Source organism: Bombina bombina, chromosome 12, assembly GCF_027579735.1.
Source record: "Bombina bombina isolate aBomBom1 chromosome 12, aBomBom1.pri, whole genome shotgun sequence".
Classification (NCBI taxonomy): domain Eukaryota; kingdom Metazoa; phylum Chordata; class Amphibia; order Anura; family Bombinatoridae; genus Bombina; species Bombina bombina.
In genome coordinates, this window is record NC_069510.1 from 31,715,711 (window position 1) to 31,741,467 (window position 25,757).

The 25,757-nt window shown below is 35.4% G+C and overlaps 1 protein-coding gene across 1 annotated transcript in view; it reads right to left on the reverse strand.

The window, feature by feature from the left end:
• The window catches only part of LOC128642776 (xenotropic and polytropic retrovirus receptor 1 homolog), a 556,720-nt gene that overhangs the window by 92,662 nt on the left and 438,301 nt on the right, over positions 1 to 25,757 (reverse strand). The window contains exon 8 of the mRNA XM_053695572.1: positions 7,189 to 7,270. Within this exon, the coding sequence (XP_053551547.1) occupies positions 7,189 to 7,270 (82 nt within the window). The remainder of the gene's footprint in view (positions 1 to 7,188; positions 7,271 to 25,757) is intronic.

Below are 25,757 nucleotides of genomic sequence, written 5' to 3' on the forward strand. Positions count from 1 at the left end.
GGTACGCTGGGCCGGAATAGTGGCGAGCGTACCTGGTTCTTCTTTGATAACTACTAAAAGTAGTCAGATGGTGCCAAAATTGCATTCGGAAGATCTGGAGTGACGTAAGCATCGATCTGTGTCGGACTGAGTCTGGCGGATCGTATGTTACGTCACTAAATTCTACTTTTGACGGTCTGTAGGGCTTGATAACTATGGCGAATCAGCCTCGCCACAAATACGCTGCGGAATTCCAGCGTATTTGCGGTTGATGGCTTGATAAATAGAGGCCATTGTGTTTATAATAGATACATATGTATATGTTACAGTAGTCTGTATCATTAAATTTTATATTTACATAACAGGCATGCAGTTATGTATAGCTATAATATTATACTGTATTTAATTAGAAATAATAAACACAACAAGCATCATTTAATCATATTTTAATTTTATATGCAAATATTTAAACATTAATTGTACATAACAATGCATTATTTAAATATTGAATATTTATGTTTTGGGTCTTAGCTTATACAGTTAGTTTTAGGTTATGACAGATTAGGGGTTAATTTTTCAAATAATATGCTTTGTCATGTGCAATGCATATTGTTTAAATTATTGTAGATATCTTAAAATAGATTTAATGTTTGCTTAATTTAATTCTAAACATAAACATGTATTTTCAGATATATATTTATGTTTGAAATAATAGCATTCAGCTATTAAATTTCTTTTAAGATATCTCCAATACTTTAAATATTCTACATTGTTCGTGACAATGCATTTTTTGCCACAGAGATGTGCTAAAACTCTGGCGGCACCGGCAAAACCTGCTCGGCCTAGCTGGGCTCCTAAAAATCAATGCCGGACCAGAATTCAGCCCCAGACCACTGGGGGAAAAACCTTCTTGGCCTATACGTGCTCCTGGAACTCGGTGCCGGTCATGAATTAAGCCATGGTCCAGCACTGAGTTCCAGAATCCCGGATAGACCGAGCAGGTTTTGCCGGTCCTCCAGCAGTCGGCCGTCGCCAGCAGTGTGGGGCTCAATTCTGGTCCGGCACTGAGTTCCAGAAGCCTGGATAGGCCAAGCAGGTATTGCCGGTGCCACCGGCATTTTAGCGCATTTCTGTGACACATTATTTAAACATTGATAACTTTAGCGATATAGCTATATAGTTATAATAAGGTTTATTTATTTTAGTATATTATACTTAGTTATTATTTGACATTAGGCAGTTAGATGGGTGTTACAAGGGAGTGTTGATTACACATTACCTCAGTGTAGGCGATATTAAGGACTTAGCTGGGCATTTTGGGGGTGTGTAGCTAAGGCATGACGTAGGTGTAGGGGTGGGGGATGGAAGAGAGCGGTTTGGGAGGGATCAGGGGGTGTAATGTGTCAGGTGGGAGGCTGATCTCTACACTAAAGCTAAAATTAACCCTGCAAGCTCCCTACATGCTACCTAATTAACCCCTTCACTGCTAGCCATAATACACGTGTAATGCGCAGCGGCATTTAGCAGCCTTCTAATTACCAAAAAGCAACGCCAAAGCCATATATGTCTATTTCTCAACAAAGGGGATCCCAGAGAAGCATTTACAACCATTTGTGCCATAATTGCACAAGATTTGTTTGTTAATTGATTATTTGCATATTTGATTGTACATGATATTTATAGCATGTGTTTGATTTGAGGAAGGGGCTTATGACCCCGAAATGTCACAGTAGTGTCTTTGTAAATAAAAAGTTGTTGGCTTTGCTTCAAAATTCAGTGAGAGCCACTTCCCATTTACAACTACCGTTTTTGGATCTAGATAGATAGATCTAGAGAGATAGATAGATCTAGAGAGATAGATAGATCTAGAGAGATAGATAGATCTAGAGAGATAGATAGATCTAGAGAGATAGATAGATCTAGAGAGATAGATAGATCTAGAGAGATAGATAGATCTAGAGAGATAGATAGATCTAGAGAGATAGATAGATCTAGAGAGATAGATAGATCTAGAGAGATAGATAGATCTAGAGAGATAGATAGATCTAGAGAGATAGATAGATCTAGAGAGATAGATAGATCTAGAGAGATAGATAGATCTAGAGAGATAGATAGATCTAGAGAGATAGATAGATCTAGAGAGATAGATAGATCTAGAGAGATAGATAGATCTAGAGAGATAGATAGATCTAGAGAGATAGATAGATCTAGAGAGATAGATAGATCTAGAGAGATAGATAGATCTAGAGAGATAGATAGATCTAGAGAGATAGATAGATCTAGAGAGATAGATAGATCTAGAGAGATAGATAGATCTAGAGAGATAGATAGATCTAGAGAGATATAGATCTAGAGAGATATAGATCTAGAGAGAGATAGATCTAGAGAGAGATAGATCTAGAGAGAGATAGATCTAGAGAGAGATAGATCTAGAGAGAGATAGATCTAGAGAGAGATAGATCTAGAGAGAGATAGATCTAGAGAGAGATAGATCTAGAGAGAGATAGATCTAGAGAGAGATAGATCTAGAGAGAGATAGATCTAGAGAGAGAGAGATAGATCTAGAGAGAGAGAGATAGATCTAGAGAGAGAGAGATAGATCTAGAGAGAGAGAGATAGATCTAGAGAGAGAGAGATAGATCTAGAGAGAGAGAGATAGATCTAGAGAGAGAGAGATAGATCTAGAGAGAGAGAGATAGATCTAGAGAGAGATAGATAGATCTAGATAGAGATAGATAGATCTAGATAGAGATAGATAGATCTAGATAATCACAGACAGCTAGATTACGAGTTTTGTGTTATGGTTAAAATATCAACATTATGGCCCATAACAATGCTTTTCCCCTACTGCTGCTATTACAAGTTTTGTCAGAATAGCTGTACCGCACACTTTTTTGGGCGTCATGCAACGTCAGTACCGCACTTTAAGAAAAGCCCTATTTCAATGGGACTTCCATAGCGCCGCTATTATGAGTTTTACTGTGAGGCCAAAAAGTGAGCAGTACACTCTATACAGACAAGATCTGTACCGCCATTATAAAGTCAGTAGTTATGAGTTTTTATGCTACAAAGCTGTAACATAAAACTCATAACTAAAGTGTTAAATGTACACTAACACCCATAAACTACATATTAACCCCTAAACCGAGGCCCTCCCGCATTGCAAACACTATAATAAACTTATTAACCGCTAATCTGCTGCTCCGGACATCGCCACCACTTAAAAAATGAATTAACCCCTTAACTGCCGCCCTCCTGCATCGCAAACACTAGTTAAATATTATTAACCCCTAATCTGCTGTCCGCCCCCCACCGCCGCTATAATAAATCTATTAACCCCGAAACCTCTGGCCTCCCACATCACTAACTCTACATAAATATATTAACCCCTAAGCCTAACACACCCTAACTTAAATATAATTAAAATAAATCTAAATAAAATTTAAATGTATTACCTAAATAATACCTATTTAAAACTAAATACTTACCTATAAAATAAAACCTAAGCTAGCTACAAAATAACTAATAGTTATATTGTAGCTATCTTAGGTTTTATTTTTATTTCACAGGTAAGTTTGTATTTATTTTAACTAGGTAGACTAGTTAGTAAATAGTTATTAACTATTTACTAAATATCTAGCTAAAATACAAATTTTCCTGAAAAATAAAACCTAACCTGAGTTACACTAACACCTAACATTACAATAAAATTAAATGAATAATATACAATTATCTAAATTACAAAAAAATAAACACTAAATTACACAAAATAAAAAAAGAAATGATCAAAAATAAAAACAAATTACTCCTAATCTAATAGCCCTATCAAAATAAAAAGCCCCCCCCCAAAATAAAAAAAACCCTAGCCTACACTAAAGGGCCTTTTGCGGGGCATTGCCCCAAAGAAATCAGCTCTATTACCTGTAAAAAAAAATAAATACAAACAACCCCCCAACAGTAAAACCCACCACCCACGCAACCAAACCCCCCAAATAAAAACCTATCTGAATAAACCTAAGCTAACCATTGCCCTGAAAAGGGCATTTGGATGAGCATTGCCCTTAAATGGGCGTTTAGCTCTTTTTTTACATTGCCCAAACCCTAATCTAAAAATAAAACCCACCCAAAAAACCTAACACTAACACCCGATGATCCACTTACAGTTTTGGAAGTCCGGACATACATCCTCATCCAAGCGGGTAGAAGTCTTCATCCAGATGGCATATTCTATCTTCATCCATCTGGCGCGGAGCGGGTCTATCTTCAAGACATCCGGCACGGAGCATCCTCTTCTTACGAAACCTGCTGTAGAATGAAGTTTCCCTTTAAGTGACGTCATCCAAGATGGCATCTTACATTCCAATTGGCTGATAGAATTTAATAGGAATTAAAGGGGAAAAATAGGATTGAGCTCTCATTTTACTGGCTGATCCAATCAATTTTCCCCCTTTAATTCCTATTGGCTGAAAGAATTCAATCAGAATGTAAGGGGCGCCATCTTGGATTACGTCACTTAAAGGGGAACTTCATTCTACAGCGGATTTCGTAAGAAGAGAATGCTCCGCGCCGGATGTCTTGAAGATGGACCCGATCCGCGCCAGATAGCTGAAGATAGAAGATGCCATCTGGATAAAGACTTCTGCCCGCTTGGATGAAGACTTCTGCTGGCTTCGAGGAGGACTTCTGCCCGCTTGGACGAAGACTTCTGCCGCATGGATGAGGATGGATGTCCGGTCTTTGAAAACTTTAAGTGGATCGTCGGGGGTTAGTGTTAGGTTTTTTAAGGGTTTATTGGGTGGGTTTTATTTTTAGATTAGGGTTTTGGGCAATGTAAAAAGAGCTAAATGCCTTTTTAAGGCTAATGCCCATCCAAATGCCCTTTTTCAGGACAATGTTTAGTTTAGGTTTATTTAGATAGGTTTTTATTTGGGGGGTTTGGTTGGGTGGGTGATGGGTTTTACTGTTGGGGGGTTGTTTGTATTTTTTTTTTTTACAGGTAAAAGAGCTGATTTCTTTGGGGCAATGCCCAGCAAAAGGCCCTTTTTTAAGGGCCATTGGCAGTTTAGTGTAGGTTAGGGTTTTTTTTTTATTTAGGGGGGGATTTTTATTTTGATAGGGCTATTAGATTAGGAGTAATTCCTTTTTATTTTTGATAATTTCTTTTTTTATTTTGTGTAATTCAGTGTTTATATTTTTTGTAATTTAGATAATTGTATTTTATTAATTTATTTAATTTTATTGTAATATTAGGTGTTAGTGTAACTCGGGTTAGGATTTATTTTACAGGTAAATTTGTATTTATTTTAACTAGGTAGCTAGTAAATAGTTAACTATTTACTAACTAGTCTACCTATCTAGTCTACCTAGTTAAAATAAATACAAACTTACCTGTGAAATAAAAATAACACCTACGCTAACTACAATGTAACTATCAGTTATATTGTAGCTAGTTTAGGGTTTATTTTACAGGTAAGTATTTATTTTTAAATATTAATTATTTAGTTAAGTTTTATTTAGAATTATTTTAATTGTTAAAGTTAGGGTTACGTTAGGGTTAGACTTAGGGTTACGTTAGGGGTTAATATATTTATTTAGTGTTAGTGATGTGGGACGCCAGAGGTTTAGAGGTTAATAACTTTAGTATAGTGGCGGCGGCGGCGACATTGGGGGTTAATAAGTGTAGGTGGCGGTGACATTGGTGGTGGCAGATTAGGGGTTAATAAGTGTAGGTAGGTGGTGGTGATGTTGGGGGCGGCAGATTAGAAGTGTTTAGACTCAGGGTTTATGTTAGGTTTAAACATACCTTTTTTTTCCCCCATAGACCTCAATGGGGCTGCATTACAGAGCTTTTGTTTCCGCGATCGCAGGTGTTAGGCTTTTTTTAGCCCGGCTCTCCCCATTGTTGTCTATGGGGAAATCTTGCACGAGCACGTCCAAACATTGCTTGTATTTGGGTGAGGGATGGAGCTCAACGCCATCATATTGCCCGCGCAAGCCAGGTTTTTTCAAACCTGTAATACCTACGTTATGAAAGGTGAGCGGTGAAAATAATGTACACGATATTAGTGAGCCAGCCATAACGCAAAACTCGTAATCTGGCTGATAGCCTGCTATTTGCAGAACATTAGAATGTGAAATATTTACAGTAAATACACAGCATAACACTTTATTAAATATGAATATTGCATAAGTGTATTTACATCTCTTCCTCTACTTAACTGCAAAGGGCTCCAATGCATATGTATATGTATGTGTGTGTGTGTGTGTGTGTGTGTGTATGTATGTATGTGCGTGTGTGTATATATATAAATGTATTTGTGTTTATATTTGTAAATACATATATACACACATATATACACACATATATATATATATATATATATATATATATATATATATATATATATATATATATATATATATATATATATATATATATATATATATATATATATATATATATATATATATATATATATATATATATAATACATACATATACATCTTTAGAAATGTATATGTATGTATCTCAATGTTAAAGCCCTTTACCTGCCTTTTTTGCCTAACACCTGAGACCTCATATCTTTGAACCCTTATTACATTTTTGTGCAATATTGTTTTATATATAATTATTATATAGTGTTATTATAAGTGTAACTGTACTTTGTAATGTATTATGTGTTTTGTTACTTTTTTGTTTTGCGAAACAGTAAACCAGAGCTCTGAAGACGCGTTAACCCGACGAGCAATAATTTGAATTGGACTCAAGCGATTGAGTTTACTTTCAACTTGTAATACCAGTGCAATTTTAACCTACGCGCAAAAACCCGATATCGCTTGCGTGCAAACGTTTGCGCTTCACTCGTAATCTGTCCCAAAATGTGTATCCTTCAATCAGAAAATAGCACCCAGGTGCTGAGCCTACCTAGCAATTTTCTTTGTTCTCTTGGTATATTTTGTTGAAAAGCAAGGACGTAAGCTCAGGAGAGTGCACGTGTGTGGAGCACAATATGGCAGCAGTTTTGCAAAAATTGTATCCATTTGCAAGAGCACTAGTTTGCAGCACTATATAGTGCTCCAAACACCTACCCAGGTATCTCTTCAACAAAGAATACCATTGGAACAAAGCAAAATCCATAACATCAATGCATGCATGTGTACGTAAAGAAAGAAAAAAATATTTCTATAAAGGGTATTTACTACAATTACCTGTCATGGAAATCAGCAATGTAAAGGCAATGGCAAGACCAGTGAACACCCCAACACGGAAAGTGGTCCAAAATGGAGCTGGCTATATAATAAAAAAAAGTTAAGAATGATGTAGGAACAAAACAAGCCTTGGAACAAAATATTGTGATTAGGTAGTAAATAGGTTAGGAGTAAGCTGGTGACACTCTAAAATAAATGGGCTTATTGGATGATTATGACTAGTACAAATAAATGTGAGTACCGATCATAAGTGCCGCTAGAAAATGTAATAAAGAAAATATATATATACAGTATATGCAGGATATCATATATACTTGTCTGTGACTGACACAAGGCAATTGGCAGTGAAAATGTAATAAAGAAAATATATATACAGTATATGCAGGATATCATATATACTTGTCTGTGACTGACAAGGCTATTGGCAGTGAAAATGTAATAAAGAAAATATATATACAGTATATGCAGGATATCATATATACTTGTCTGTGACTGACACAAGGCTATTGGCAGTGAAAATGTAATAAAGAAAATATATATACAGTATATGCAGGATATCATATATACTTGTCTGTGACTGACACAAGGCTATTGGCAGTGAAAATGTAATAAAGAAAATATATATACAGTATATGCAGGATATCATATATACTTGTCTGTGACTGACACAAGGCTATTGGCAGTGAAAATGTAATAAAGAAAATATATATACAGTATATGCAGGATATCATATATACTTGTCTGTGACTGACACAAGGCTATTGGCAGTCAAAATGTAATAAAGAAAATATATATATACAGTATATGCAGGATATCATATATACTTGTCTGTGACTGACACAAGGCTATTGGCAGTGAAAATGTAATAAAGAAAATATATATACAGTATATGCAGGATATCATATATACTTGTCTGTGACTGACACAAGGCTATTGGCAGTGAAAATGTAATAAAGAAAATATATATATACAGTATATGCAGGATATCATATATACTTGTCTGTGACTGACACAAGGCTATTGGCAGTCAAAATGTAATAAAGAAAATATATATACAGTATATGCAGGATATCATATATACTTGTCTGTGACTGACACAAGGCTATTGGCAGTCAAAATGTAATAAAGAAAATATATATACAGTATATGCAGGATATCATATATACTTGTCTGTGACTGACACAAGGCTATTGGCAGTCAAAATGTAATAAAGAAAATATATATATACAGTATATGCAGGATATCATATATACTTGTCTGTGACTAATATTTAAAGGGTTAATACCTTGACATTTTTATTTTAAATGTCTAGTTTAAACAATGTTGCAGTTAACTTTCATTATTATTTTTTTCTCCTTTCCACATAATATAGCTCTGAAAATTGTGCATTTTCTAATTGTCAGTGCTGGACAAGCAAACTATTTGTTTTGAAAAAGTATTTATTTTTTTATACGGGGGAAACGTATTTAAGACAGCAGAGGTGCAGCAGCTTAAACTTAAAAGAAAATAAAACCCACATTTTTCTTTCATGACTCAGATAGAACATACAATTTTGAACAAAATGTTATAATTTAAGTCTATCACATTTTCTTTGTTTTCTTGTTATCCTTGGTTGAAAAGCAGGAATGTAAATTGGAGTGTGCACGTGTCCTGAGCACTATATGGTAGCTGTTTGTTGTTGCAAAAAAATACTAAGTACCAAATGGTTTAACATTCTTTTATTAATCAAAACATGAACTTTGATATCCGTCCGTAAGTAAATATTAAAAAGTATAGCCAAGTGACGTGTCCAATCTGAGTTAAAGGGACAGTCTAGTCCAAAATAAAGTTTCATGATTTAAATAGGGCATGTAATTTTAAACAATTTTCCAATTTACTTTTATCACCAATTTTGCTTTGTTCTCTTGGTATTCTTAGTTAAAAGCTAAACCTAGGAGGTTCATATGCAAATGTATAAGCCCTTGAAGGCCGCCTCTTATCTCAGGGAATTTTGAGAGTTTTTCACCACTAGAGTGTTCATCTGTGTCATATAGATAACACTGTGCTCACGCACGTGGAGTTACCTAGGATCCAGCATTGATTGGCTAAAATGCAAGTCTGTCAAAACAACTGAGATAAGGGGGCAGTCTGCAGAGGCTTACATACAAGGTAATCACAGAGGTAAAAAGTGTATTAATATAACAGTGTTGGTTATGCAAAACTGGGGAATGGGTAATAAAGGAATTATCTATCTTTTTAAACAATAACAATTCTGGTGTAGACTGTCCCTTTAAGTAGGAAGGACAAAATAAGCCAAGGTGAATGAATGCTGACAAAACACATTCTTGTGACCTATATGGGGTAAATGGGGTAAATATGGGGTAGCTGTCGGCTATGTGGAGCAGGTGCGCATAAGCGAGCTTGCTGTCACGTATTTAAAGGGACATGAAACTCATATATATTTTTTTTTCTTGATTTAGAAAGAGCATGCAATTTTAAATAACTTTCTAATTTACTTCTATTATCTAATTTGCTTAATTTTCTTGATATACATGGCTGAAAAGCATATCTAGATAGGCTCAGTAGCTGCTGATTGGTTGTGGCACATAGATGCCTTGTGTGATTGGCTCAACCATATGCATCGCTATTTCTTAAACAAAGCATATCTAAAGAATGAAGCAAATTAGAAAATAGAAGTAAATTGGAATGTTGTTTAAAATGTTATTCTCTACTTGAATCATGAAAAATGTTTTGGGTTTAGTGTCCCTTTAAGAAGCAAAAACCGCTTCTGTTTTTCCTCTCCACCGTCTCAGAAGTGGCGAGATCATTCACATCGACATTTGATCGTTCCTGTTCACCGACATTCCCTGCTCTAGCGCAACCAGGGGCAGCATTGCAGGTGGTCAGGTTCACTACTTGCGAATCTGTTTACCTGCAGAGATGGTAAATTTACCCCACAGTAAAGCCTTTTCTTTTTTCTATTGCATTCTTGAAATCTATTGGAAAAATATTATCCAATAGATGACCCTAAATATTATCCAAAAGATGACCCTAATACTTGCAAAACTCATGAGTAAAAATCAATTCCTTATCTAGAAAGGTGTGCATTTTCAAGTATCCGACAGTAAATATTATTTGTTACTTTATTTTTGGTGGAGAAGCCGCAAAATGAGTGCAGAAATGCATTAACATAATATCGCATCAGCGTTTTCTCACTGTCAAAATGCTACCATATGCAAATTAAAATAGGTTGTTGTAAAAGGCAGAGGGAATTTTATGATCATTAAAGTTTTTGACAGGCAACTAAACCAGCACACACTAGACATTGCTAGCGCTGAAAATATAACGAGTAAAGCATTCCAGAGCTTACATAAAGTGCTCACCATGCCACATAGTTATATGTTACAGAGTAAATAGAGCATTAACTCATTATGCTTTTTTCATTTTTAATGTAGCTAAACTCTAGGTTTCCAGGAGTTCTCAGACAAAAGGCGACTATGTGTGAAACGCGTCACGTAGTTGACTGATAGAGGGTGCTTGCGTACATTCATTTTTTCCTGAAAAAGGGCTAGATTACAAGTGGCGCGCAAATGATTTTGCAAGAGTTTTTCGCAATAATTTGCCTTCCGTTTAAATTGCGCTGATATTACAAGTTGAGCGAAATCGCAATTTACGCTAGAAACTTTACTGCAATTTCAGAGCTGTGGTTAACTGTTTTGCGAAATAAAATGTCACAAGAAACATCAAAAATATATTACAACATACAGTTACACCTAAGTTCTAAGAGCTCAAAGATATGAGATCTCAGGTGTTAAAAGAAGAAAAATAAAGCCGCCAAAGGGCTGTAACATTGATATAGCTCGCGTTCGCATTGCTGTCAACTTGTAATACCAGCGCACATTAGCGTGCGCTGTTATTACAATGTGGAATGCCAATATCGCTTTCACGAAAGCGATATTTAGTGCTTCACTTGTCATTCGGCCCTCAGTGAGGTGACAGTGCCTTCTGCGCATGTGCAAGAACTCAGTGTGTGTGTGTGTGTATGTATGTGTGTATATATATATACATTTTGTGATTGGCTGATGGCTGTCACATGATACAGGGGAAAGAAAATGTAACTAACTTTCCAATTTGTCAGTATTTTGGCAACAAAATGAAAATTAAAACAAGCAGGAAATGTGCGCTTGCACACAACTGATACTCCTGTATTAATTGTCACTGGCTGATAAGTACAACTCTTACATCTCTGCTGGTAGAGAGAGAGATGCATCCACAAACCAGGTGAGAAAAAGACTTGTGCATTATCAAATTCTCTTTTTTACATGAAAATAAAAAAATTACATTTATAGAGATATTAAAGAACTCTATGCTTTTAGCTAAAAGGTGAACTTGCTTCACGCTCCCCTAGAGAGAAAACAAATTCTGTAACCTGCAGATCAATTGGCTGCTTTAGGCAATTTGCAGGTTGCTGAATTTTCGTTTTACCCCTCAAGGGAGTGTGGAACAGCACAATTAAAAAAAAAAAAAAAAGAAATAAAAAAGCTACAGGTGTTTAACGTCCCTTTAAGACTGTGCAAGCCAGTCAATGAACGCAGAAGATGTTAGACCAGGGTTACAGAATGTGAGTTTTAACCTCTAGGGAGTATGGGAAAAGCATGTTAAAATAATGAAATAAAGCATTTAAAGGGATATGATTGTGCTAAACAGCAAACCACTTTTCTTGCTAAATAAGCACTTAGAAATTCTCAGTGTAGTTGTTGCCTGTAGATAGATAAGGGAGCTGACATTACAGAGCTTAAAGGGATACTGAATTCAAATGTTTTATTTCTTGATTCAGATAGAGCATAACATTTTAGGCAGCTTTCTAATTTACGGTGTATTGGTGTGTTGGGTTAATAAACTATGCGCTGTGGGGGTAAAAGCTAGGGAGTCTCGAAGAAGTAATCTCACAAACTTCAAAGTGGGGGTAAAATCTGGATTGGATGAGACTCTTAAGCGCTTGTGCTTAATTACCCAATAAGGAAAGATAGTCTTACTATGTAGTTGGATTCAATGAGATCTATTTATTTTTAGAATTATAAATACATACAATAAAATTTAAAACAATAGAAATTGATTCTTAAAACAAATCTAACTGGTTGGCCAACCATACAGTGTGAATAAAATGATATAATATGTTTTCCAATCCCTGTTACTTAGTGTGTTATACAAACATATCTGTATATTTGAATTTTTGAATTTTGGTTTAATTGCAGATATTTTTTATGGATTTGATATAGTGGACTTGTGAAGAAGTATGGTATCCACAAAGAATATTCGCAATATTAATTCTTAATTACCATATTTACCATATTCGTTTGTTTAAAGCTGAACATACATAATTAAAATAGCGTCAATGGTATCAACAATATAATTAAAATAGCGTCAATGGTATCAACAATAGTAACAAATAATAAAAGTGAAACAAAAATAAAGTGATACAGTAAAAATCGTATAAGTTATGAAAGATAAAGTCTTTCTGCCGTGATCGTTAGAGTAATTGTTAATTGCTTTTTGTTAAAAGCGCTGTTGTTAAGTCCTCCGTGGGGATAGTATGTGCGGGCGTGCTGCAACACGTTTTTATCTAATTGCTATATATATTGCGATTATAAGTCACTGTTAAGTAGTTTTGGTTATCTGTCCTTCACATTAACTTCCTTAGTTGGTGTAGGTATAATAAATCTTACCCGTTGTTTCTTTTGGGATACTTTGTTTCTGGTCTAGTTTCTTTTTGTACCCAATTCAATCTTTACTGTGATGAATGTGGATCGGAAGCCGGGATAGCCGCTGCCGGTGTTGTAGTGGTTTCAGTATGTCGAGTTGGTTTGTCTCTGCGATTACACACACTTGAAGAAGTAGATGCTGGGGTATTGTGGTAGTGTGCTTTAACCGTTAATCCTTTTGTCAGATGGCTGGGCTTTTTGCCTGGTTCAGGTTTTCAAAACCTCTTGAATTGTTGCGAATGTGTTCCACCAAAATTACTACCAGAGAAATAAGAAAGAAACAGACTACTCCAGAGAAAATAGAACAGAATATTTACACCAACCTACTTATTACAGAGAACAATACAAAAACCACAATTACTACAATAGAAACCAAGAGTATACAACCAACACAACTCACAACCATGGTTGGAACAACAAAAATAAAAATAACAGGACTGAAAAAGAGAATTGGACAGTGCCCACATACAACAGATATGCCCCTTTAGAAAATGGAAATACTATCACAAAAGGTGAACACTCCGCTGTAACTACTGAACAACATTTTTTAGAGGTAGGACCACACCCAAATACCAGAAGAAAAAGAAACCATTCAGAAGAAGAGGTAACAGAGGGAGGGGAACAGAGAGGAGAAAGAGGAGAGCCCCAATACCAAAACCAACAAGCGAAAAGAATGAGATAAAGCAAAATGGCATCTTTAATCTTAGCAAAGTCACTCTAAATACATCCCAAATAGAAATCTTGAATAAAGGCCTCTCTTTTGCACCAACAAGAAAACTAAATAAATTTGAAACATATATAGACGCCAGCAAATTTATTAGGAAATTAACCCTCAAAAAATATTTCCAGAAGACCTCTCTCGAAAGAGAAATAACTAATGACATCACAAACACCCAAACAGACAACTTCATACACTCAGGGCTAAAAGAAAAATCAAACTTTTATCCTAAACATGAAAAAGGCAACTACATAGAAACCTTTGAGAAACTGATTTTAGAAGATATAAGCAACATCGCACAAAAGAAAATAAAACATAACATCACACTAAAACAAAAAAACCTTATAAAAGAACTAGAAGAAAACAACGAAATCACAATAAAGCCAGCGGATAAGGGAGGAGGGATAGTCATCTTAGATACAAACAAATACAAAGAAATGGTACATTCACTTATACAAGATGTGAACACCTACAAAAAATTACGGTGTAATCCAACCATCATTTACAAAGTATTTCTAAAACACCTTCTGGATAAAGCATCTAATATAGGTATTCTTAATGAGAAAGAACACAACTACCTTCTCCCTAACCACCCTATTATTCCAGTCATATACGTCCTTCCAAAAATCCACAAATCACTTACTAACCCACCAGGCAGACCAATTATTTCAGGGATTGACTCACTAACGTCAAATTTATCAGCCTATATCGACAAATATCTTCAAAAATACGTCATAAACTTAGACTCATATTTAAGAGACTCAACAAACCTATTAATAATGTTAGATAATTTCAAATGGACTGATGAATATATACTAGTGACATGCGATGTTCAGGCACTGTATACCTCCATTAGACACGAAGATGGCCTCCATGCCATCAATAAATATTTAAGAAATGACCCAACTATGTTAAAAGAACAACGAGAATTCATAATAGATTGTATAGAATTTATTCTAACCCATAACTTTTTTATGTACGAAAACACATACTATGAACAGATTTGCGGAACAGCTATGGGCACTAAATTTGCCCCTAGTTACGCAAATCTGTTCATGGGAATATGGGAAACACAATTCCTACAAGAGAGCCCCTTCAAAAATAATTTCATCATGTATAAAAGATTTATTGATGATCTCTTCTTTGTCTGGAAAGGCACAACACAAGATTTAAATACCTGCTTAGAACATATGAACAACAATCAACTTAATCTAAAATTCACTGCAGACTACAGTACAGAGAAAATACATTATCTAGACCTAGAAATTAGCATAGAAAATAACGAGCTTCTCACAAAAACCTATTTCAAAGAGGTCGATGCAAACAACTTCATACACGAAACAAGTGGTCACCTCAAGCGGTGGAAACAAAATATACCAAAGGGTCAGTTCCTTAGACTCAAAAGAAACTGTAAAAAAGACACAGATTTTGAAATCCAATCAAAGAGACTTAAAGAGAAATTCATAGAAAGAGGATACACAGAGGAAGAAATAGAAGTGGAAAGACTTCAAGTACAAAAAACCAACAGAAAGGACATACTCAAATATAAACCCAAAGATAAAACTAACACTATAGAAGAATCTAAAGAATGGTTCATCCCTTTCATCACAGAGTACAGTGAGGATAGAGGTGAAATAGAAAAAATTATCAAATCACACTGGAAAATACTACAACAAGATCCACACTTAGGAGAGAAATTACCACAAAACCCAAAATTCATTTACAAAAAGGCCAAAAACCTAAAAAGTTCACTAGCTCCAACCATAAAACATAACAAACCGAAAATCCAAAAAGGAGTTCAAGGTGAAACATTACAGGGATTTTATCCCTGCGGTTTCTGCAAAGCATGCAGACATGCAAAAAAAGCTAAATCATTCAAATCCAGCATCACAAACAAGGAATATAAAATAAAAGAGACTATAAGATGTACAGACACAAACATAATATATCTTATAACATGCACAAAATGTGACAAACAATATATAGGTGAAACGGAAAGGATGATAAAAGAACGAATAAGGGAACACATATTATCAATAGAAAAATCGGAACTAGAAAGAAATAAAGACCTGCCAGTTCCCAAACACTTCAGAACTTGCAATAACAGCAATCTAAAATATTTCAACTACACAGCTATACAAAAAATTAAACAAAATATAAGAGGTGGTAACCAGGCAAACAACCTACTTAAAAAAGAAGCAAAATGGATCTTCGAAATGCAAACCTTAAGACCAAAAGGTCTGAATATAGACTTCAGTCTAAACTGTTTCTTGAATACTTGAACCACAAAAAATCCTGCATGCCAACACCAAAAACCCAATCTGATAACAACACTTCATAAACAATTCAAAATTTCACCAAAAATTTAAAAAAATCGTTTTATAATACAATCCTTCAACAAAGGCTAAAAGAGAACAACCACTCCAAATTCGGAAGAGAAACCCAACAGGTTGATACACAACTAATAATAATGGATGTTCTATATCCTTGAACCAATACAATTGAAATGATGAATACCAAAAGATTAACCTGCTCTTCAACAAAAGATTATAAAAGAACAAACACTAAAAATAAATAAATTACAAAAATAGGAATAAAAATTCCAGAACCAATAATAATGCATCTGATAACAACACTTCATAAACAATTCAAAATTTCACCAAATTTTAAGAAATCGTTTTATGATACCCTCTTTCAACAAAGGCTAAAAGAGAACAAACACTCCAAATTCGGAAGAGAAACCCAACAGATTGATACACAACTATTAATAATGGATGTTTTATATCCTTGAACCAATACAATTGAAATGATGAATACCAAAAGATTAACCTGCTCTTCAACAAAAGATTATAAAAGAACGAACACTAAAAATAAATAAATTACAAAAATAGGAATAAAAATTCCAGAACCAATAATGCATGTTTCATATACTTGCACCAAAGCAATAATAATGGAAATAACGATTATTAATAAAAAACTGCTTTTTAACAAACGATTACTAAAGATCAAACAAGAACACGCAAAATTGAAATTTCCCATTCCACTGTTATATTAAATTGCATCATCAAAACAAATGACTAAACCTCTAATTTACCAACCCTAGAATTGAACCAACAATAAAATATGAATTCTTGCACTAAAGGACTAAATAGAACATAATAAATATTCAAATTGGCATATACCAAAAACCTTATACTGACTCACAAACCCTGTAAGGACAGATTCTCTGACGTACAAAAAGTTATTTATGTTTTTATTATAACAATACATTCGTATTTGTGTTTACTACTGGAACAAGTTTTTCATAACGTTTTATGCATTTACTTGGTCATCTGATACAAATAAGTGAAAATTCCCCCATCACCGTGATAAACTGAACCATTAATAGGTCACATGCTAAGGAATGACCAATCAAAAGCACCGACACAACAACCAATAGGATCACCAGATTGTAAAGATACAACTACCTAGGGGATCCAATAGAATCAAATCACAGAATACAAAAACCCACTGTTTACAACTGCAAGGATATGCTTGATAAAGGCTGTATTAATCAGCTGAAACGCGTTGCCTACTCCTTGCCACACTGAACATTTTCATAGTCCACTTTCGAAGTGGACCGCCAAGACTACATCAAACCACGGACCAACAAATACGCTTGAAAGATATTCTGAAGCGTTCAAGAACAACCTTCAAAGCACCTAGTCCTCCTTTCAAAGGACCGCCAAGAACAACTGAAATACCATACCTAATAATTGGGCCTAAAGAAACCTGTGGACACCTGCAGATCGGATACTCTGAAACAAATAGAGTACGGATCTAAACAGAACACATTCGCAACAATTCAAGAGGTTTTGAAAACCTGAACCAGGCAAAAAGCCCAGCCATCTGACAAAAGGATTAACGGTTAAAGCACACTACCACAATACCCCAGCATCTACTTCTTCAAGTGTGTGTAATCGCAGAGACAAACCAACTCGACATACTGAAACCACTACAACACCGGCAGCGGCTATCCCGGCTTCCGATCCACATTCATCACAGTAAAGATTGAATTGGGTACAAAAAGAAACTAGACCAGAAACAAAGTATCCCAAAAGAAACAACGGGTAAGATTTATTATACCTACACCAACTAAGGAAGTTAATGTGAAGGACAGATAACCAAAACTACTTAACAGTGACTTATAATCGCAATATATATAGCAATTAGATAAAAACGTGTTGCAGCACGCCCGCACATACTATCCCCACGGAGGACTTAACAACAGCGCTTTTAACAAAAAGCAATTAACAATTACTCTAACGATCACGGCAGAAAGACTTTATCTTTCATAACTTATACGATTTTTACTGTATCACTTTATTTTTGTTTCACTTTTATTATTTGTTACTATTGTTGATACCATTGACGCTATTTTAATTATATTGTTGATACCATTGACGCTATTTTAATTATGTATGTTCAGCTTTAAACAAACGAATATGGTAAATATGGTAATTAAGAATTAATATTGCGAATATTCTTTGTGGATACCATACTTCTTCACAAGTCCACTATATCAAATCCATAAAAAATATCTGCAATTAAACCAAAATTCAAAAATTCAAATATACAGATATGTTTGTATAACACACTAAGTAACAGGGATTGGAAAACATATTATATCATTTTATTCACACTGTATGGTTGGCCAACCAGTTAGATTTGTTTTAAGAATCAATTTCTATTGTTTTAAATTTTATTGTATGTATTTATAATTCTAAAAATAAATAGATCTCATTGAATCCAACTACATAGTAAGACTATCTTTCCTTATTGGGTAATTAAGCACAAGCGCTTAAGAGTCTCATCCAATCCAGCTTTCTAATTTACTCCTATTATCAATTTTTTTTCCATTCTCTTGGTATCTTTATTTGAAATGCAAGAATGTAAGTTTAGATGCTGGCCCATTTTTGGTGAACAACCTGGGTTGTTCTTGCTGATTGGTGGATAAAATCATCCACCAATAAAAAGTGCTGTCCAGAGTACTGAACCAAAAAAAAAAAGCGTAGATGCCTTTTTCAAATAAAGATAGTAAGAGAACGAAGAAAAATCGATAATAGGAGTAAATTAAAAAGTTGCTTAAAAATGCATGATCTATCTGAATCACAAAAGAAAAAATTTGGGTTCAGTGTCCCTTTAAGTTTTTTTTCGGTCACATAATTTTTGCAGCAAAAGTCATTTTCTAAGCATATATATATTATAGGGGTCTCCTACCAACACTTCCAAAGAAAAACTCCTCCTTTGCCTTCCTGTTGACCCTTCACATATGAAGTTAATAGAAATCATTATCTTTTCTTTCTTACTTACTTTTTATTTTTATTTTTAAGTATAACCTAGTGCCTAATGCTTTTATTACAACAATGAAATAGACTGTAATTAATATCCCTTTAATGCCCCTTTATACTTGCACCAGCTAGTCAGGGATTGCTGAAGGTGGTTGACCAAGTGTAGAGTTGGGGTATGAAACACCGTATTAAAGGGTTATGAAACCAATTTTTTTTTCTTTCATGATTCAGATACAGCATGTGATTTTTAAACCACTTTCCAATGTATTTATTTTATCTATTTTCCCTCATTTTCTTTATATTCTTAGTTAAAATGAAAGGAACTAGCTTCTGATTGGTGGCTGTATATAAATGCCTCTTGTCATTGGTTCACCAGATGTGTTCAGCTAGCTCCTAGTAGTCCTTAGTTGCTCCTCCAACAAAGGATACCAAGAGAATTTATAAAATCTGATAATAAAAATAAATTGGAAAGTTGTTAAAATGTGTATTCTCTATCTGAATCCTGAAAGAAAATAATTGGGTTTCGTGTCCCTTTAAATAACATACCCCTGAATGCTGCAAAACTCTGTGCCTCATCTATGAAGATTTCTTTTGTAACGTTGTAACTTTGTAGCTATCAGTAGTTTGTTCTATATCATATATAAGTAAAAAAAAACTAGTAAAGTTCCTAGCTATCCTTCAAAAAGTATTTTATAGGATCTGGGAGAAAGTGCATTAGATGAAGCTGTCTTGGTTTGGCTGATGAATTTATACCTTGCTGCAGTGTGAGCTGAGTTCAGCGCACTACGCTGTTCGCTTTCCTGGGTCCATTTTAATCTATGACAAGAAAATTACTGCTAGAGCATAGAAACTGACACCTAAACCTGATTACCCGAGTGACAGTCAAGCAGATCTTTTTATGCCTCATCGGAACACTTTCCAAACTGTGTGCCATTGGTGTGCCGCCGCTTGTTCCCAGCGTCACACACTAATGAAAACAGATTATTTGATATGGTGAATGGTATAATGAATGCAAGGGGTTTTGTCTCTGCTAGGGAATGAGTGAATGACGCAAAATGACAATGTAATGGAATGAATAGTAGCATTTCAATTAAAGAACATGGTGTTTTTTTGTGTTTTTTTTGCCCCTTGAAACATAAGTGAAACAAAGATGTAAATTCTGTTAAATGAAACAAAAATACATATTTATAAATACACTTTATCATATGATATTGCCTATGCCTGCACTAAGTTACTAACCTCTATAGATATATCTGTTACTGGTTTTCAAACCTGCCCTTAGACCTCCCTAACAGGACAGACTATCAGGATTCATTTGGGGAGAGCAGGTAAAATAACCATGGTTACTAATCAGCTGATATCCTCACAATCTGACCTGTTAGGGAGGACAGGTTTGAAAAGCAGTGGTCTATGCTGATCACCCAGAGAGGATAGGAACGTGTGAGAAGTGCAGCAAGGTTTTCCCAACACTAACTATGTCACTTACATGGCTACTTGTGTGCTGCAAATAAAGAGCAGCAGAGGAGTAACGTGGCATCACAATAAAATGCTGCAGTATAATATCAAGTAATCATAAGCTCCTTATCACAGAGACTAAAGTACTGTGCACGTGCACAGCCTCTCACGTGACAATAAGAGGCTAGGAGCACGTGCCTAGTGATAGTAATGGCTTGTGTGATATGGCCTCTAGCTTTAGCACACGCATCATTTAAAGGGATATGAACCCCCAAAAATGTACTTTTGTGATTTAGAGACATAGCTAACGATTTAAAAAACAAAGTTTCAATTTAATTTGATTATCAAATGTGCTTCTTTCACGATATTCTGTGTTGAAGAGATACCTAGGTAGGCATCTGAAGCCCTACATGGCAGGAAATAGTGCTGCTATCTAGTGCTCTTGCAAAAATGCTGCCATATAGTGTTCCAGAGATGTTCCGGCTCCTGAGCTTACGTCTCGGCTTTTCAGTAAAAGATACCAAGAGAATGAAGGAAAATTGATAATAGAAGTAAATTAGAAAGATGTTTAAAATTGCTGCTCTATCTGAATCATGAGAGGAAAATGTTGAGTTTCATATCCCTTTAATTGTCTATAGAGTGCAGAATTTGCTATTTTGTACATTTTTGTATTTTCCTTAAAGGGACAGTAAAGTCAGAATTAGACATTCATTATTTAGACAGAACATACCATTTTAAACAACTTTCTAATTTACTAATATTATTTAACGATAGATACCAAGCAAATTTGATAATTGTCCTGCAATATTTCCAAGATCTTTATTCAATAGATAAAATAGATACACAAACTAAATAAAACATACAGACTCCAAAGTTGGACAGGGAGCAACAGAATTATTTAAATGCCCCAATTTCCCCTAATGAAGTAATCAAGGCTATAAAGAAAGCTCCTCTTAATAAAGCTGCCGGTCCGGATCAGATTCCCATTGAACTTTACAAAATTCTATCAGAGGATATAGATCAAACTTTGGTTTCACTTTTTAATAATAATTACTCTGACGCTAAACCCTGCTCTATTTTACGGCATCACAAATAGTCTTGATCTTAAAAAAAGACAAAGACCCAGAACAGATAAGCTCATAGAGGCTGATTTCACTACTCAATAGTGATTTTAAAATTCTTATGAGTATTATTGCTGATAGGCTTAAACTTAATTATCTGCCCTCTCATACAAAAGGACCAGGAAGAAATTCTTCACGTAACCCGAGGAAAATTACAATTGATTTTAAACAACTTTCATCCTCAGAGGAGAAACACCTTACTTAGGCCTAGATTTAGAGTTTGGCGGTAGCCGTCAAAACCAGCGTTAGAGGCTCCTAACACTGGTTTTAGGCTACCGCCGGTATTTGGAGTCAGCCAGGAAAGGGTCTAACGCTCACTTTTCAGCCGTGACTTTTCCATACCGCAGATCCCCTTACGTCAATTGCGTATCCTATCTTTTCAATGGGATCTTTCTAACTCCGGTATTTAGAGTCGTGGCTGAAGTGAGCGTTAGAAATCTAACGACAAAACTCCAGCCGCAGAAAAAAGTCAGTAGTTAAGAGCTTTCTGGGCTAACGCCGGTTTATAAAGCTCTTAACTACTGTGCTCTAAAGTACACTAACACCCATAAACTACCTATGCACCCCTAAACCGAGGCCCCCCCACATCGCCGCCACTCTATAAAAATGTTTTAACCCCTAATCTTCCGCTCCGTACACTGCCGCCAACTAAGTTATCCCTATGTACCCCTAATCTGCTACCCCTAATCTGCTGCCCCTAACACCGCCGACCCCTATATTATATTTATTAACCCCTAATCTGCCCCCCACAACGTCGCCGCCAGCTACCTACACTTATTAACCCCTAATCTGCCATCCGCACGCCGCCGCCAGCTACATTATAGCTATGTACCCCTAATCTGCTGCCCCTAACACTGCCGACCCCTATATTATATTTATTAACCCCTAATCTGCCCCCCACAACGTCGCCTACACTTATTAACCCCTAATCTGCAGAGCGGACCGCACCGCTATTATAATAAAGTTATTAACCCCTAATCCGCCTCACTAACCCTATAATAAATAGTATTAACCCCTAATCTGCCCTACCTAACATCGCCGACACCTAACTTCAAACATTAACCCCTAATCTGCCGACTGGAGCTCACCGCTATTCTAATAAATGTATTAACCCCTAAAGCTAAGTCTAACCCTAACACTAACACCCCCCTAACTTAAATATAATTTACATCTAACGAAATAAATTAACTCTTATTAAATAAATGATTCCTATTTAAAGCTAAATACTTACCTGTAAAATAAATCCTAATATAGCTACAACATAAATTATAATTATATTATAGCTATTTTAGGATCAATATTTATTTTACAGGCAACTTTGTATTTATTTTAACCAGGTACAATAGCTATTAAATAGTTAAGAACTATTTAATAGCTAAAATAGTTAAAATAATTACAAAATTACCTGTAAAATAAATCCTTACCTAAGTTAAAATTAAACCTAACACTACACTATCAATAAATTAATTAAATACAATACCTACAATTATCTACAATTAAACCTAACACTACACTATCAATAAATTAATTAAATACAATACCTACAATTATCTACAATTAAACCTAACACTACACTATCAATAAATTAATTAAATACAATATCTACAAATAAATACAAAGAAATAAACTAACTAAAGTACAAAAAATAAAAAAGAACAAAGTTACAAAAATAAAAAAATATTTGCAAACATTAGAAAAATATTACAACAATTTTAAACTAATTACACCTACTCTAAGCCCCCTAATAAAATAACAAATCCCCCCAAAATAACAAAATGCCCTACCCTATTCTAAATTAAAAAAGTTAAAAGCTCTTTTACCTTACCAGCCCTGAACAGGGCCCTTTGCGGGGCATGCCCCAAAGAATTCAGCTCTTTTGCCTGTAAAAAAAACACATACAATACCCCCCCCCCCAACATTACAACCCCCCTTAAATAAACCTAACACTAAGCCCCTGAAGATCTTCCTACCTTATCTTCACCATACCAGGTTCACCGATCGGTCCTCGGAAGTGTTGATCCAAGCCCAAGCGGGGGGCTGAAGAGTGATGTCCATTCTCGGGCTGAAGTCTGGATCCAAGCGGCGGCTGAAGAAATCCATCGTCGGGCTGAAGTCTTCTATCAAGCCACATCTTCAATCTTCTTTCTTCTGGAGCAGAGCGGAACCATCATCTTCCAAGCCGACGCGGAACATCCTCTTCAACCGACTAGACGACGAATGACGGTTCCTTTAAATGACATCATCCAAGATGGCGTCCCTCGAATTCCGATTGGCTGATAGGATTCTATCAGCCAATCTGAATTAAGGTAGGAATATTCTGATTGGCTGATGGAATCAGCCAATCAGAATCAAGTTCAATCCGATTGGCTGATCCAATCAGCCAATCAGATTGAGCTCGCATTCTATTGGCTGTTCCAATCAGTATTGTATGTTTTTTTTACAGGCAAAAGAGCTGAATTCTTTGGGGCATGCCCCGCAAAGGGCCCTGTTCAGGGCTGGTAAGGTAAAAGAGCTTTGAACTTTTTTAATTTAGAATAGGGTAGGGCATTTTGTTATTTTGGGGGGCTTTGTTATTTTATTAGGGGGCTTAGAGTAGGTGTAATTAGTTTAAAATTGTTGTAATATTTTTCTAATGTTTGTAAATATTTTTTTATTTTTTGTAACTTAGTTCTTTTTTATTTTTTGTACTTTAGTTAGTTTATTTCTTTGTATTTATTTGTAGATATTGTATTTAAATAATTTATTGATAGTGTAGTGTTAGGTTTAATTGTAGATAATTGTTGGTATTTTCTTTAATTAATTTATTGATAGTGTAGTGTTAGGTTTAATTGTAACTTAGGTTAGGATTTATTTTACAGGTAATTTGTAATTATTTTAACTATTTTAGCTATTAAATAGTTCTTAACTATTTAATAGCTATTGTACCTGGTTAAAATAAATACAAAGTTGCCTGTAAAATAAATATTAATCCTAAAATAGCTATAATATAATTATAATTTATGTTGTAGCTATATTAGGGTTTATTTTACAGGTAAGTATTTAGATTTAAATAGGAATAATTTATTTAATAAGAGTTAATTAATTTCATTAGATTTAAATTATATTTAAGTTAGGGGGGTGTTAGTGTTAGGGTTAGACTTAGCTTTAGGGGTTAATACATTTATTAGAATAGTGGTGAGCTCCAGTCGGCAGATTAGGGGTTAATGTTTGAAGTTAGGTGTCGGCGATGTTAGGGAGGGCAGATTAGGGGTTAATACTATTTATTATAGGGTTAGTGAGGCGGATTAGGGGTTAATAACTTTATTATAATAGCGGTGCGGTCCGCTCGGCAGATTAGGGGTTAATAAGTGTAGGCAGGTGGAGGCGACGTTGTGGGGGGCAGATTAATAAATATAATATAGGGGTCGGCGGTGTTAGGGACAGCAGATTAGGGGTACATAGGGATAATGTAAGTAGCGGCGGTTTACGGAGCGGCAGATTAGGGGTTAATAATAATATGCAGGGGTCAGCGATAGCGGGGGCGGCAGAATAGGGGTTAATAAGTGTAAGGTTAGGGGTGTTTAGACTCGGGGTTCATGTTAGGGTGTTAGGTGCAGACGTAGGAAGTGTTTCCCCATAGCAAACAATGGGGCTGCGTTAGGAGCTGAACGCGGCTTTTTTGCAGGTGTTAGGTTTTTTTTCAGCTCAAACAGCCCCATTGTTTTCTATGGGGGAATCGTGCACGAGCACGTTTTTTAAGCTGGCCGCGTCCATAAGCACCGCTGGTATCGAGAGTTGAAGTTGCGTTAAAAATGCTCTACGCTCCTTTTTTGGAGCCTAACGCAGCCATTCTGTGAACTCTCAATACCAGCGGTATTTAAAAGGTGCGGCCAGAAAAAAGCCAGCGTTGGCTACGCACCCCTTTGGCCGCAGAACTCTAAATCTAGGCGTTAGAGAGCCCAGATGCAGCAATAATTTCAATTGACACAGAAAAAGCCTTCGACTCCATTTCCTGGGATCACCTGTTTTCAGCCCTTCCCAGGTTTGGAGTCGAGGGGGCCTTTTTAAAGTTTATACAGTTAATACTCTGTTTCGATTAGTTCTCAGGCTACAAAGTAAGCACACTTAAATCAGAACTTTTTTTGGTTAAAGGGACACTGAACCCAATTTTTTTCTTTCGTGATTCAGATAGAGCATGCAATTTTAAGCAATTTTCTAATTTACT